The sequence below is a fragment of the Hippoglossus hippoglossus genome, chromosome 7, assembly GCF_009819705.1.
Source record: "Hippoglossus hippoglossus isolate fHipHip1 chromosome 7, fHipHip1.pri, whole genome shotgun sequence".
NCBI lineage: Eukaryota > Metazoa > Chordata > Actinopteri > Pleuronectiformes > Pleuronectidae > Hippoglossus > Hippoglossus hippoglossus.
In genome coordinates this window covers 27300432-27315286 of record NC_047157.1, presented here as the reverse complement: position 1 = coordinate 27315286, position 14855 = coordinate 27300432, and the positions used below count along the sequence as shown (strand labels likewise).

Here is a 14855-nt window from a genome sequence, read left to right as displayed (position 1 = left end):
CTCTTTTCAGAGAAAAACAATAATCCACACTCACAATCACACCTTCAGTCCATCAAGCTACATGTGTTGGACTGTGGGAGGAAACTACACAACACACTTAAATAATATTAAGCTAAAATAAGACTGAGAAAAAAGTCCCGTTCGCACAAACAGACTTTTGTCTTCATGTGCTTCAGATTATTCTCAGCAGCTTCCTGTCGACCAATGAGAGAGGAGACGCTGCAGTGAACAGAGTCAGATCATCTTCTGAAGGACGGAATACACGACATCATCGTCACCAGGGGGGGGGGGGCTGTTGGCAGAGCCAGTGGCCCTGTTGGAAAAATTCACCTGAGCGTAGGTGAGTGAACCTGAGCTGTCGTCAGCCTGGAAACAGAAAACAGACAAAGTGTATTTGTGTGACTTTACTTTGCTATTGTGTTATTACACTTAAAAACCAACTACTCGGTAGCTCTGACTCTAAATGATCAGAATTGACTAAATGAACATCAGCTGTTTGAAGAAGACTTCTCAGTAAAATGTTCACTGACGTAGGCTCATAAACTTCTATTGACTTCCATTCTATTTACGGCCAGTGGAGTCGCCCCCTGCTGGTCAGTCGAGAGAACACAGGTTTTGTACGTAGTCTCTGTCCGTTCTTATTCACGGTCTACGTTTCCTTCACGCTGTTTCTGGATCACCTTCATGTTTAAGTGGCATGGTTGAGATTTTAATGTCGTAATGCTTTTCCTTACTTTGTGCTGAGAAGCAGCAGCAGTGACAAAGTTGTCGTCGTCACCGGCTCTGACTGGTTGTGTTGTGCTGTACGTGACGTTAGAGTAATCTGGAGAGATTTCCACAGCAGCAGGAGGTCGGCCCTCGTCTCTGAGATCCTCGTACACGGGGCCGGGCTGCAGGAGACCAGGAGCGAATTCAGTTTCATTAATCAACCAAACAAAACCATTTAAATATCAACATATTATAATCTGCTCCTCTTTCACGAGACGTTCATTAACAAGACAATTAATTCAATAAAATTAAAAATGTAAATATCTGCAGGTCAACACATCTCACATCATCATCAGTTCCTAAGTTAAAGAAGCTCACTAACTGATTTACCTGACACAACAAAACTGAACTGAACTCATTTCCTTGTATTTCCTCAACATTCTGACTTTAATAGTTTTTTTAAGGTTTGTTCCATAAACTGATTCCTTTCACTGTGATGCAACATCCATCTGAATCTGTTTCTTTAAGATCTCTCTTCTTTTAACTTTTAATGACTTCCTCTTCTTTTCAAATCTTTTCTGGATGTTGGTCGACAAAGTTTCGTCACCTCCGGGACGTTTGTGTAATAACGACTGAAACTCACCTCAGAGACAGAAGCAGGATCCGTCTCCACCGGAGCTTCTGAAAAACACAAGAGTAAATCAAACTGGTGCCTGAGTTCACATCTGGAGCTTCAGCAGCAAAAGGTGACAACACAGGTTCTTTGAGTGGAATCAAAACCTTCTGTGTTTCCTTTCCCTCCGGATCTGGACATCCACCGGTTGGTTACAAATGGGGACTGATAATAGCTGATGTGGCTTATTTCTTATTATTAAAAGATAAATTAAAGGATGGAGTGATGTTAGGGAAGTAAAGTTCCAAAGCTTAGAGCCGGAGTTTCCCCTCATTAAGTCAGAAAGAATCAGATTCATTAATATTCACTTAATCCAGTTGTCACATCTCACATTGACACTATGGAACATACTTGACCTCATTTCCTGTCTTATTTCTGTTTCTACTTCCTGTTAATGTTTAGTCACCAGTTTCCAAACATCCTGCATTCGACCACTTCACCAGCTGTCTGTCTCTTTCTGTATCTTCTAGTATTTGTCCTAGTATGTGTTCTAGTATGTGTTCTAGTATGTGTTCTAGTATGTGTCCTAGTATTTGTTCTAGTATGTGTTCTAGTATGTGTTCTAGTATGTGTTTTAGTATTTGTTCTAGTATGTGTTCTAGTATGTGTTCTAGTATTTGTTCTAGTATGTGTTCTAGTATGTGTTGTAGTATGTGTTCTAGTATTTGTTCTAGCATGTGTTCTAGTATTTGTTCTAGTATTTGTTCTAGTATTTGTTCTAGTATTTGTTCTAGTATTTCCTTGTGTCTGACCTGAACGTGTGTTGGACTTTGACGAGCGTTTTCCTCGGTGTTTTGAAGCTTAGTAACTTTTCCTTCTTCTCCTTATTTCTGCACGTAAACTTTTGAACTTGTGTTTCGTGTTTGCTGCTGAATCAGAATCTGGGGTTTGGTCACGATGATTTTCATATTCACTGAAAACTGAAGATCCAGTTGTTGTGTGTGTGATCGACTTGTGTGTACTTGTGTGTGTGTGTATTTCCTGTTGCCTCACCTCTGGGTCTGTTGCTCCTCTTTCTGCAGAACATCAGTGCGGCCCCTGATAACAGGACGACCATGACGACCAGCGTCACTCCCACAGTCAGAATCACGTCTTTATCACCTCCTGAGCATTTATACAGGACACATATTTAAATCTGTGTTTCAGCTTCAATAGGCACTGAGAGGATGTAGTTACATGTGTTTACCTGTCGTCTCAGGTGTCTGGACCAAAGACTGGTTGGTGGTTTCAGGTGAAGCTGATGAACGTGTGGAACTGGAGCTGGAACTGGGTGATGTTGTTGTGGAGTCTGAGGGGAAAATACACAGATTCACAGAAATCCTGACGACAGACGACAGATGATCCTCAGAGAAACTACAAGTCACTTGTTTACAAACTGGAAAAGGTTTCTATCATATTTGGATTTGGACCAAATCCATGAATTATTATCTGAAAAATCAATAAAAATGAAAAACGTCCTGTTTCACAATGTTAAAGAAAGATAAAGTAAATATCTTGGATCTGCCCCAAAGTTAAATTAAATTAAATTTAGATGTAAATCTTCCCTGACCCAACATCCTTCCACCAGGTTTACTGGAAATCTGTCCAGTAGATTTTGTGTAATTGTTCTAACAGACGGACGAAAAACAACAGAACCATGTGTTAGAGTGTTAGAGCTTTAACGTTAGAAAGCTTTAACGTTAGAGAGCTTTAACGTTAGGAAGCTTTAACGTTAGGAAGCTTTAACGTTAGGAAGCTTTAACGTTAGGAAGCTTTAACGTTAGGAAGCTTTAACGTTAGGAAGCTTTAACGTTAGAAAGCTTTAACGTTAGGAAGCTCTAACGTTAGGAAGCTCTAACGTTAGAAAGCTTTAACGTTAGGAAGCTTTAACGTTAGGAAGCTTTAACGTTAGGAAGCTTTAACGTTAGAAAGCTTTAACGTTAGGAAGCTTTAACGTTAGGAAGCTTTAACGTTAGGAAGCTTTAACGTTAGAAAGCTTTAACGTTAGGAAGCTTTAACTTTAGAAAGCTTTAACGTTAGGAAGCTTTAACGTTAGGAAGCTTTAACGTTAGGAAGCTTTAACGTTAGGAAGCTTTAACGTTAGAAAGCTTTAACGTTAGAAAGCTTTAACGTTAGGAAGCTTTAACGTTAGAAAGCTTTAACGTTAGAGAGCTTTAACATTCGGAAGCTTTAACGTTAGAGAGCTTTAACGTTAGAAAGCTTTAACGTTAGGAAGCTTTATCGTTAGGAAGCTTTAACGTTAGAAAACTTTAACGTTAGGAAGCTTTATCGTTAGGAAGCTTTAACGTTAGAGAGCTTTAACATTCGGAAGCTTTAACGTTAGAGAGCTTTAACGTTAGAAAGCTTTAACGTTAGGAAGCTTTATCGTTAGAAAGCTTTAACGTTAGAGAGCTTTAACGTTAGGAAGCTTTAACGTTAGAAAGCTTTAACGTTAGAGAGCTTTAACGTTAGAGAGCTTTAACGTTAGAAAGCTTTAACGTTAGGAAGCTTTATCGTTAGGAAGCTTTAACGTTAGAAAGCTTTAACGTTAGGAAGCTTTAACGTTAGAAAGCTTTAACGTTAGAGAGCTTTAACGTTAGAAAGCTTTAACATTAGAGAGCTTTAACGTTAGAGAGCTTTAACGTTAGAAAGCTTTAACGTTAGAAAGCTTTAACTTTAGGAAGCTTTAACGTTAGAAAGCTTTAACGTTAGAAAGCTTTAACGTTAGAAAGCTTTAACTTTAGGAAGATTTAACGTTCGGAAGCTTTAACTTTAGGAAGCTTTAACTTTAGGAAGATTTAACGTTAGAAAGCTTTAACTTTAGGAAGCTTTAACTTTAGGAAGCTTTAACTTTAGAAAGCTTTAACGTTAGGAAGCTTTAACTTTAGGAAGCTTTAACGTTAGAAAGCTTTAACGTTAGGAAGCTTTAACTTTAGGAAGCTTTAACGTTAGAAAGCTTTAACTTTAGGAAGCTTTAACGTTAGAAAGCTTTAACTTTAGGAAGCTTTAACTTTAGAAAGCTTTAACGTTAGAAAGCTTTAACTTTAGAAAGCTTTAACGTTAGGAAGCTTTAACTTTAGGAAGCTTTAACGTTAGGAAGCTTTAACTTTAGGAAGCTTTAACGTTAGAAAGCTTTAACTTTAGAAAGCTTTAACGTTAGGAAGCTTTAACGTTAGAAAGCTTTAACTTTAGGAAGCTTTAACGTTAGGAAGCTTTAACTTTAGGAAGCTTTAACGTTAGGAAGCTTTAACTTTAGAAAGCTTTAACGTTAGGAAGCTTTAACGTTAGAAAGCTTTAACTTTAGAAAGCTTTAACGTTAGGAAGCTTTAACGTTAGGAAGCTTTAACGTTAGGAAGCTTTAACGTTAGAAAGCTTTAACTTTAGAAAGCTTTAACGTTAGAAAGCTTTAACTTTAGGAAGCTTTAACGTTAGGAAGCTTTAACGTTAGAAAGCTTTAACTTTAGAAAGCTTTAACGTTAGAAAGCTTTAACGTTAGGAAGCTTTAACGTTAGAAAGCTTTAACTTTAGAAAGCTTTAACGTTAGGAAGCTTTAACGTTAGGAAGCTTTAACGTTAGGAAGCTTTAACGTTAGAAAGCTTTAACGTTAGGAAGCTTTAACGTTAGAAAGCTTTAACGTTAGAAAGCTTTAACGTTAGGAAGCTTTAACGTTAGGAAGCTTTAACTTTAGAAAGCTTTAACTTTAGGAAGCTTTAACTTTAGGAAGCTTTAACTTTAGGAAGCTTTAACTTTAGGAAGCTTTAACGTTAGAAAGCTTTAACTTTAGGAAGCTTTAACTTTAGGAAGCTTTAACTTTAGGAAGCTTTAACTTTAGGAAGCTTTAACGTTAGGAAGCTTTAACGTTAGGAAGCTTTAACGTTAGAAAGCTTTAACGTTAGGAAGCTTTAACGTTAGGAAGCTTTAACGTTAGGAAGCTTTAACGTTAGAAAGCTTTAACGTTAGGAAGCTTTAACGTTAGAAAGCTTTAACGTTAGGAAGCTTTAACGTTAGAAAGCTTTAACGTTAGAAAGCTTTAACGTTAGGAAGCTTTAACGTTAGGAAGCTTTAACTTTAGAAAGCTTTAACTTTAGGAAGCTTTAACTTTAGGAAGCTTTAACTTTAGGAAGCTTTAACGTTAGAAAGCTTTAACTTTAGGAAGCTTTAACTTTAGGAAGCTTTAACTTTAGGAAGCTTTAACGTTAGGAAGCTTTAACGTTAGAAAGCTTTAACTTTAGGAAGCTTTAACTTTAGGAAGCTTTAACTTTAGGAAGCTTTAACTTTAGGAAGCTTTAACGTTAGAAAGCTTTAACTTTAGGAAGCTTTAACGTTAGAAAGCTTTAACGTTAGGAAGCTTTAACTTTAGGAAGCTTTAACGTTAGGAAGCTTTAACGTTAGGAAGCTTTAACGTTAGGAAGCTTTAACGTTAGGAAGCTTTAACTTTAGGAAGCTTTAACGTTAGGAAGCTTTAACTTTAGGAAGCTTTAACGTTAGGAAGCTTTAACGTTAGAAAGCTTTAACTTTAGAAAGCTTTGACTTTAGGAAGCTTTAACTTTAGGAAGCTTTAACGTTAGAAAGCTTTAACTTTAGGAAGCTTTAACGTTAGGAAGCTTTAACGTTAGGAAGCTTTAACTTTAGGAAGCTTTAACGTTAGGAAGCTTTAACTTTAGGAAGCTTTAACGTTAGAAAGCTTTAACTTTAGGAAGCTTTAACTTTAGGAAGCTTTAACGTTAGAAAGCTTTAACTTTAGGAAGCTTTAACTTTAGGAAGCTTTAACGTTAGGAAGCTTTAACTTTAGGAAGCTTTAACGTTAGAAAGCTTTAACTTTAGGAAGCTTTAACGTTAGGAAGCTTTAACGTTAGGAAGCTTTAACTTTAGGAAGCTTTAACGTTAGGAAGCTTTAACTTTAGGAAGCTTTAACGTTAGAAAGCTTTAACTTTAGGAAGCTTTAACTTTAGGAAGCTTTAACGTTAGAAAGCTTTAACTTTAGGAAGCTTTAACTTTAGGAAGCTTTAACTTTAGGAAGCTTTAACGTTAGAAAGCTTTAACTTTAGGAAGCTTTAACTTTAGGAAGCTTTAACTTTAGAAAGCTTTAACGTTAGGAAGCTTTAACGTTAGAAAGCTTTAACTTTAGGAAGCTTTAACGTTAAGAAGATTTGACGTTAGGAAGCTTTAACGTTAAGAAGCTTTAACGTTAGAAAGCTTTAACTTTAGGAAGCTTTAACGTTAGGAAGCTTTAACTTTAGGAACCTGTGACGTTAGGAAGATTTGACGTTAGGAAGCTTTAACTTTAGGAAGCTTTAACTTTAGGAAGCTGTGACGTTAGGAAGCTTTAACTTTAGAAAGCTTTAACTTTAGGAAGCTGTGAAGTTCGCTCCAGTGGAAACTCACCATCTGTGACAATGACTTCAAAGTCTCTGTGTGATTCTTCACTCACAGAACATCTGTAGCGTCCTGAGTCGGACCTGATGAGCTGTGTGATGGTCACAAACAGAAATCCTCTTCCAGATCCTGTTAAATACAAGATGCTGTATCTGCCGCTTCGTTCTTCGTCACCTCTTGTTGTGACGAGAACGTTCATCCTCTCTCCACATTCTTCTCTGCAGAAGTATTTACGTCCTCCAGTGTTAGTGAAGACACATTCAACAGTGACGTCTCCTCCACTTCTTTTATAGAGCTGTTTTACTTCAGAGCTTCCTTCCAGCTGAGCTGTTGAGAAGACAAACATCTGTACTTAAAGGATCAACACGTAAGACTGACAGCAAGTGTTTCAAACAGGTACTGCAGCCCATATTCAGTTATCAGTCGTCCCCCGTCTCTGCAGTTTGTCCCAAATGCTGCAGCACGTGACAAGAAGCAAGAAAAGAGACTCACCTCGGGGCCTCCAGGTAATTTCAACGTCCCTGCTTCACAAAGAAGGACGACACAGTTTTATGTATTTTAGTTGAAACTCACCATCAGTGACGATGATCTGAAACTCCTGATACAAAGAAGACAATCTGCCGAGGCCACACCGGTACGTTCCAGAGTCAGACTTGCTGAGCTGTGTGATGGTCACTGTCAGATCTCCTGTAGTGACACCTCGTTCATATTTGATGCTGTATCGGCCGTTCCTCGCTTCATTTCTGTCTGTATCAATGAGAATATCTCCTGCTTCACATGCTCCCCGACAGAACTTCCTGCTTCCATATGAACTGAAGGAATGTTTGACGGTGATGTCTTCTCCTTCATTAGCTGAGTAGGTGTAGATCTCTGCGCTGTCGACATCTGAACAGTCACACAAGAACAGTCAGTAGTTTATTATCATTAGTGTGGTAATAAGTGAACATCTGCACAGAGTCTGTGGTTAAACACAGAGACTGAAGGTTCCTGTTTTCGTTCACATCTTTCTTTTCTCCATCCTCTTTTATTCTCTCTGCAGAGTTTCTCTGTTAGTAAAGATTTCATTTAAACTGTAAACGTGAAAGTTAATTTCATTGAAACTGATAATTTGTGGGACGTCAGAGCTCAACACACTGACAGACTAGAGTGGATGTAAATATGGTGGATATCTGTAGAGCGGTTACTGAACACAGTCATTGGGACAAAATGGAATTATGTATTTATGTATTAGTATTAATGCATTTAATTATTTTTACAATTTTTATTATATTATTTTTATTTTCTTAGTCATTATGATCATAATTATTATTTTATTTATTTACTTTGTTATCATTTTTGTAATTGTTACTATTTTAGTTCTATGTTGTGTTTCTAGCATTAGTCCTGTCTCGTTATCCTGTTGTTACATTGAAACTGTAGAAGAAGAAGAAGAAGAAGAAGAAGAAGAAGAAGAAGAAGAAGCGTTATCTGTAATCTGTGATCTACCTGCAGAGAAAGCTTTCACTGACTTGAAACTGACCTTACAATCGACCCCGACCTTAGGACTGAACCCTGATGACCTTTCACACAGGCAGTTGACGAGAAGGGGGGTGGGGGGGGGGGGGGGGGGGGGGGGCTACATGACATCAGTGCTACTCCCAGAACATGGCAGCAAACAGAGACCTGTGGCTTTTATCTCAGCTAAACTTGATCCTGTGGCTGCAGGCCTGCCTACTTGTCTCAGAGCTGTAGCAGCTGCAGAGAAGGCTGAGAAGGCATCCAGGGGTTTAGTAGGATACTCCCCCCCCACCCTGCTGGTCCCACATGCTGTGTCTATGAGTTAGTTGGAACAAAGACATCTCATCTGTCTGCTGCACGCTGGCTTCGTCATCATGCTGCTCTGTTGGAAATGTCTAACATCACAGTGAAAAGATGTAATGTTCTAAACCCAGCTACTCTTCTTCCAACAGAAGGAGATGGTGAACAACACAACTGTGTAGTAACAATAACTGAAGTGTGTTTCCCCAGACCAGACTTACAGGAAACACCACTGCAGAATCCAGACACTGAACTGTTTGTGGATCAGCGTCTCGCAATTCAGACACAGGAGCGAATCAAGTGTGTTTCTCTGTGGTAACAGCACATGACACATTGATCACACCCCCACTCCCTGCTTCTGTCTGCACAAGCAGCAGAGCTCACTGCTCTCAGTGAAGCAAGTTGGCTGAAGGGAAAACGGTGAATCTCTACACTGACAGTAGATAATTCCTTACATCGTGCTCTAGTGTCCCAGATGCTTGATGCTTCCCTCCTCCCCAAACAGGTTTCAGTATGTAAATGTGATGCTCACACTTCTAATAATGACCCGGTGTCACAAGCGGAGGACGGAGCGGATGCAGAAGTAAAAGCAGCTGCTCGCCAGCCACTTCCTGCCTCACACATTCTCTTACAGTTCCCATCCAACCACCCCCCACAGCTGACCTGCAGGAACTCCAACTTAGAGCCACAGCGGTTGAGCGTGCACTGTGGAGGAGATGTGGCTGCACGTACACAGATGGGTTGTTAAAGACGCACTCCCTACCCCGGTGACCGGACCACTCCGTGACCTGAAGCCCGGTAACTGGGTGGGAGTGAAAGACCTTAGGAGGAGAAGTTGGCGACATAGACGCTGGACAGGACCGTACCACATCCTGCTAACAACACACACAGCAGTAGAGGTCGCTGAAAGGACAACGTGGATTCATGCCAGTCACTGCAAGAGAGTTCCAGAACCAGACCATCCACCCACTGTACACACACTGAATACAGCCAGGCCTGTGTGGCCTTAGGGGAACTGTACTTTCCTCCTGTCAATAACTGTAATAGTTGTTTCCCCTATCATCTGGATATTGGGCTCCTCAGTCAGGTCCTTATGACTCCTCGCTTCCTTCTACAAACTTCTAGGACCCGATTCAACGTGAGGGTGACACAGGATTGTAAATCTACATCTTTTTGATTTTAATTAACTGAGACAAATGCAGATTATAGTGGAGGGAGACATTTTGAGATCTTAAATAAGGATCGGGCTGAATCTCATCGATCAGCCAGAGAAGAGATTTTCCTCTGAGTGAGTTTGATAAATGATGAAGATACTCACACAGGAAGAAGCAGCAGATCAAAGTGTAGCAGACGTTCATGTCGAGGCTCTGATGGTTGAATCTAATTCTGCTTTTTCTTCACTGATAAATAAGAAACTTGTCACTTCTCTAATTGACAGAGTCCCTCCCCCCCAACACCACACACAGCATCAGCTCCATCACCATTCATCTGCTTCCTGTTTACCTTCACCTCGATGAGACACATCTTGATTACACCCAGTGAATTTTATTTACACTCTTAAATAAATGTGTCCACGATGTGCCTTCATATTTCAATATGAAAACAGCTGTGATGGCCAATGAGTTATCAAATATATTGTTGAACCTTGAAACTTGGTCCCACGTCTCCACATCTTAGAGTCAGGGAGTTTTAAAGGATCCTGAGCTGTTTGACAAAGACACATGTTTTAAAGGTAAAGTCTCAGTAGGATTTCTTTCTATAAGGAGGATCTAACTAGTTGGAGGATCCCACAGAGTTTTTAGGAAAATGTACATTTTGAGTTGGTGAGGTTTAGAATCTGATTGAACTGTCGATGCATTTTGGAGTTATAGGGTCAGGTGTCGTCTTTTCAGTTTAAGATCTGTTGGAGGCAGTGAAATGAAAAGTTTGTCAGATTCTCTGTGTTTAACCTGGATCACAACTTTATTCTGTTCGGAGCAGCATCTGAGTGTGATGTCAGAGGAACTGTGTGAATATGGTTTATTACAGGTCAACTTCCACACGTTCAGATAAAGAGGACAAGTTAGTTACTCATTGAATAAACTATAAAACTAATTAATTTAACTTTAATTTAGGATCAAAACATAATTGGGCCAATGAGCTGCTCAAAAGTCAGAAACTCTGAAACCCTGCAGCAGGTCTGAGGTGCTGCAGCAGAGAACCAGCAGAGGGCAGAAGATCTGTGCTTCACTGGTGATGAGCTGGAGATGTGCTGCTCTTCAGTGAGTCTGCAGGAGCTCAGCACGTCACTGACACTAACTGGTGCAAACACAGGAAACTAAACCAGTGGATCGGCTGCTGGTTTCTCAGGGTCAGAAAACAAACTGAGCACAGTAACAAGCTCCTGGTCTGGATTCACACAACCTCATGCTTTGTGTGAACAGCAGGTTCCAGCACTCTACAAAGTGATTCATGGGACCTGTTAGCACCACTAAATTAAATGCATGGCTGCAAAACAAAAATTATAATTTATTGATTTAAATAAACTCTCTAAGTTGCAAACATTATTTTGTTGAGTTATGATGAATTAATATTGTTGATAATTATATCAACTTAATATTGTTTGTAATTCCAGATCAAATTTCTGCATTAATTGATTTGAAATGATATTTAAGTTGTAGTAACTTCATAAAATTGGCCGGACAACTTAATTTTTCTCCAACTTAGTTTAGGATTTTAAGTCCACTAAACATGCCTGGGTGGGGAATTCCGGTTTGCAATGGACTAGAGAAGACACATGGTAAACCGTGCTCCCGGACCTATCGCAATTTACCCACAGAATATCTCGAAACCTCAAAATGTATCAGTGAAAAGGATAAATGTGTGGGAGAAGAAACACCAGGAGCCAAAAGACAGGAGAAGAAATGCCAACACCGTGTTTGTAAAAGGTTAATAGAATAAATAATGTCTCTATTGATCAACTGAATTCACTAAGAGTGACAGTGTAAAAAGTTTGCAGTAATCATCCAGTTCATTATCTTGAACATGCTAACGTATCTTTTCATTTGCTTTCCAGTACACCGAAGACTTTGAGGCAAGCCTTGGTAGGCATGTGAGGAAATTTGCCATCATGGATGATCAGCAGTTAACCCCTGGATCTCAGCACAAGACAGCCAGCGTCGTGGTTGAGGGAACCAAAGGAACTTAATCTATATTCTTTGTGTCTCAGGAACTGTTCCTTGATCTCGATGGACTGAAACCAGTGTCAAAGTGCCAAATCTCAAAACACTACTTTGATATGTTGAGTTGACTTTTACATTTAAATATGTTCAGAGTTCAGTACATAACTGCAGTTGAAAATAAAAAAAAGTTAATTGCAAAACAATTTTGGTGTGAATTAATTGATTTCTTCAAAGCTACAAGAACAAATACTGTTAAAAAGCTAAAAACTACTGAAGACAATCTAATTGGAGCAAATACAATGTTTAAATGGTTGTCTACTTAAAAATGTGTGTTCATAATTATTAAAATTAAGAAAAAGAGACTTAAAAAATCAATAATGTGGAAAAAGCAGTTGAAACAATTTAATTTGAAACAGTATTCAACTTCAACGTTTGTGTTTATTGTAACACTTCTTAAGTAAGTAGAAATTAAAATACCTTTCATTGCAGAGGAAAAGCTAATTGACCGGACTCAATATTGGTTGTTGTTTGAAGGTAATTTCTTGATAAGTTACCGTGACTCAAAAAAGATCAACGCAAACTGTTGCGTTAATTTTCTTTGTTGAGACAAGGTATTAGTTTTTAGAGTGTGAGAAACTAAAGTATTTATCACTTCAAAGCCTCTGTTACACACTGCCACCTACTGGTACAGTTACCACATTTCAATAACCTGGCACTTACTACACATACTACATATTGTTTCAAAAACGATTTAAGTCATGTTATATTTTATACATTCTAAAGTAATATCTCTCTATTAATAAATGTTTTTTTTATTTTATGTACCCATGCAGACGGTTCTGGTGATTTTCTATTTCTCTTTTCAGAGAAAAACAATAATCCACACTTACAATCACACCTTCAGTCCATCAAGCTACATGTGTTGGACTGTGGGAGGAAACTAGAGAACACACACACACACACACACACACACACACACACACACACACACACACACACACACACACACACACACTCAATACACTTTTTGTATTTTAAATTTGTGTAAATTGAATAAAGTAGAGAAACAAGATTTGAACCAAATATTTTATGTTAATCCCGATGCTCTCAAAAATAACCAACACGACAATAAACGTAAACATGAATTATTTGTCTTCAACCGGTTTAATTTTCTGTGATAATAAAACATTGTCAACTTAAATAATATTAAGCTAAAATAAGACTTCATGTGCTTCAGATTATTGTCAGCAGCTTCCTGTCGACCAATGAGAGAGGAGACGCTGCAGTGAACAGATCATCTTCTGAAGGACGGAATAGACGACATCATCGTCACCAGAGGGGGGGGGGGGGGGGGCGCTGTTGGCAGAGCCAGTGGCCCTGTTCACCTGAGCGTAGGTGAGTCAACCTGAGCTGTCGTCAGCCTGGAAACAGAAAACAGACAAAGTGTATTTGTGTGACTTTACTTTGCTATTGTGTTATTACACTTAAAAACCAACTATCAACCCACTGTGACGTCCATCTTGGTTTTTGAAACCAGAAGTAACCATATTAGGAGGAGCAGGGGGCGGAGCCTGACTGAGAGCTCGAGGACACGCCCACCTACACCTGCCACCTGCACCCATTGGATGGTACTAGCTGTCAATCACTCTGTGGTATCCACCCCCAACACATCCGGTGCTTTATGGTCTGTTTGACTCTAAATGATCAGAATTGACTAAATGAACATCAGCTGTTTGAAGAAGACTTCTCAGTAAAATGTTCACTGACGTAGGCTCATAAACTTCTATTGACTTCCATTCTATTTACGGCCAGTGGAGTCGCCCCCTGCTGGTCAATCGAGAGAACACAGGTTTTGTACGTAGTCTCTGTCCGTTCTTATTCACGGTCTACGTTTCCTCAATCAATACAATTATACAATTACACATCACAAATCTAATGGTTATACCCCTACCCACAATAAGACCCACCCACCCCCAGCCAGCCTACCCCATGCAGCAGAAGTACATACATTAAGACAGAATCTAGAATGTATATATATATATATATATATATACACATATATACAGGAATATTGAATTATTACAATACAATTACATACAACAATGCTGCCAGACAAAGAAAAAATAAATAAAAAAATTAAAAAAAAAATAAAAAAAAAAGGGGAGAGAGAGGGGGGGGGGTGGTCTGGGGATGCTCTCATAGTACGACAAGAAAGGAGTCCAGGTTCTCTCAAAGCTCTGCATGGAACCTTTCAGAGTATATCTGATTTTCTCCAGTTTCAAGAAAGACATGGTGTCTCTAATCCATCTGCTGAATGTGGGTGGTGTTTGTTCCTTCCATAAGAGTAGTATCAGACGTCTGGCAAGCAGAGAGGTGAAAGCTATGACAACATGGGCCCTGCCCTTAAGAGGACGAGCTTCATCAGTAAAGCCAAAAATGGCACATAATGGGTTTGGAGGGATGACCACACCAAACATTTTAGAGTAAGCATGAAAGATGTCTGCCCAAAATGTTCTGAGGAAAGGGCAGGACCAGAACATATGTATGTGATCAGCTGGTTGACTTTTACAGCGGGGACAAGAGGGGTCAACATCAGGGAAAATCTTGGCAAGTTTAGCCCTGGTCCAGTGAACTCTCAAGAGGATTTTAAGTTGAATTAAGCTATGTCTAGCGCATGGGGATGATGTGTGTACTAAGTTTAGCGCAGCCTCCCATTGATCCTCTCTCATTACTTCCCCTAGGTCTTCTTCCCAGAGTGTTCTAGTTTCTTGCAGTGACTGGGGGGAGATGTTGCAGATTTGCTTGTAAAGGACTGAAATGAAGCCTTTACGGTGCGGAGACAAAGTGAGAAGATTGTCAGTTGCGTTATCTGATGGTAAATTTGGAAATGAGGCAATGTTTTTCTGCACAAAATGTCTTACTTGGAGATATCTAAAAAAACGTGATTTTGGCAGGTCAAACTTCTCAGAGAGTTGTGCGAATGATCCAAATTTGCCCTGAAAAAAGAGGCTAAGTGTGGAAGTAATGCCTTTTGCCATCCAGATTTTAAAAGCTGAGTCCAAGGTAGAGGGCGGGAAATTGTAATTATTGACAATTGGGGAGTGAATTGACATTGTAGACAGGTTGAAATGTCTTTTAAACTGTGACCAGATTCCAACTGA

General features: G+C 39.2%; 1 protein-coding gene across 1 annotated transcript in view; it reads right to left on the bottom strand.

Moving 5' to 3' along the window:
* Positions 1–14855, bottom strand: part of LOC117764214 (polymeric immunoglobulin receptor-like) — a 28606-nt gene that overhangs the window by 929 nt on the left and 12822 nt on the right. Inside the window, exons 5-11 of the mRNA XM_034589814.1 lie at positions 7310–7621; positions 6746–7063; positions 2568–2669; positions 2375–2485; positions 1352–1389; positions 735–890; positions 1–366 (exon numbers count right to left, since the gene is read on the bottom strand). The exon at positions 1–366 is cut by the window's left edge and continues 929 nt beyond it. Of these exons, the coding sequence (XP_034445705.1) occupies positions 235–366; positions 735–890; positions 1352–1389; positions 2375–2485; positions 2568–2669; positions 6746–7063; positions 7310–7621 (1169 nt within the window). The 3' untranslated portion in view covers positions 1–234. The remainder of the gene's footprint in view (positions 367–734; positions 891–1351; positions 1390–2374; positions 2486–2567; positions 2670–6745; positions 7064–7309; positions 7622–14855) is intronic.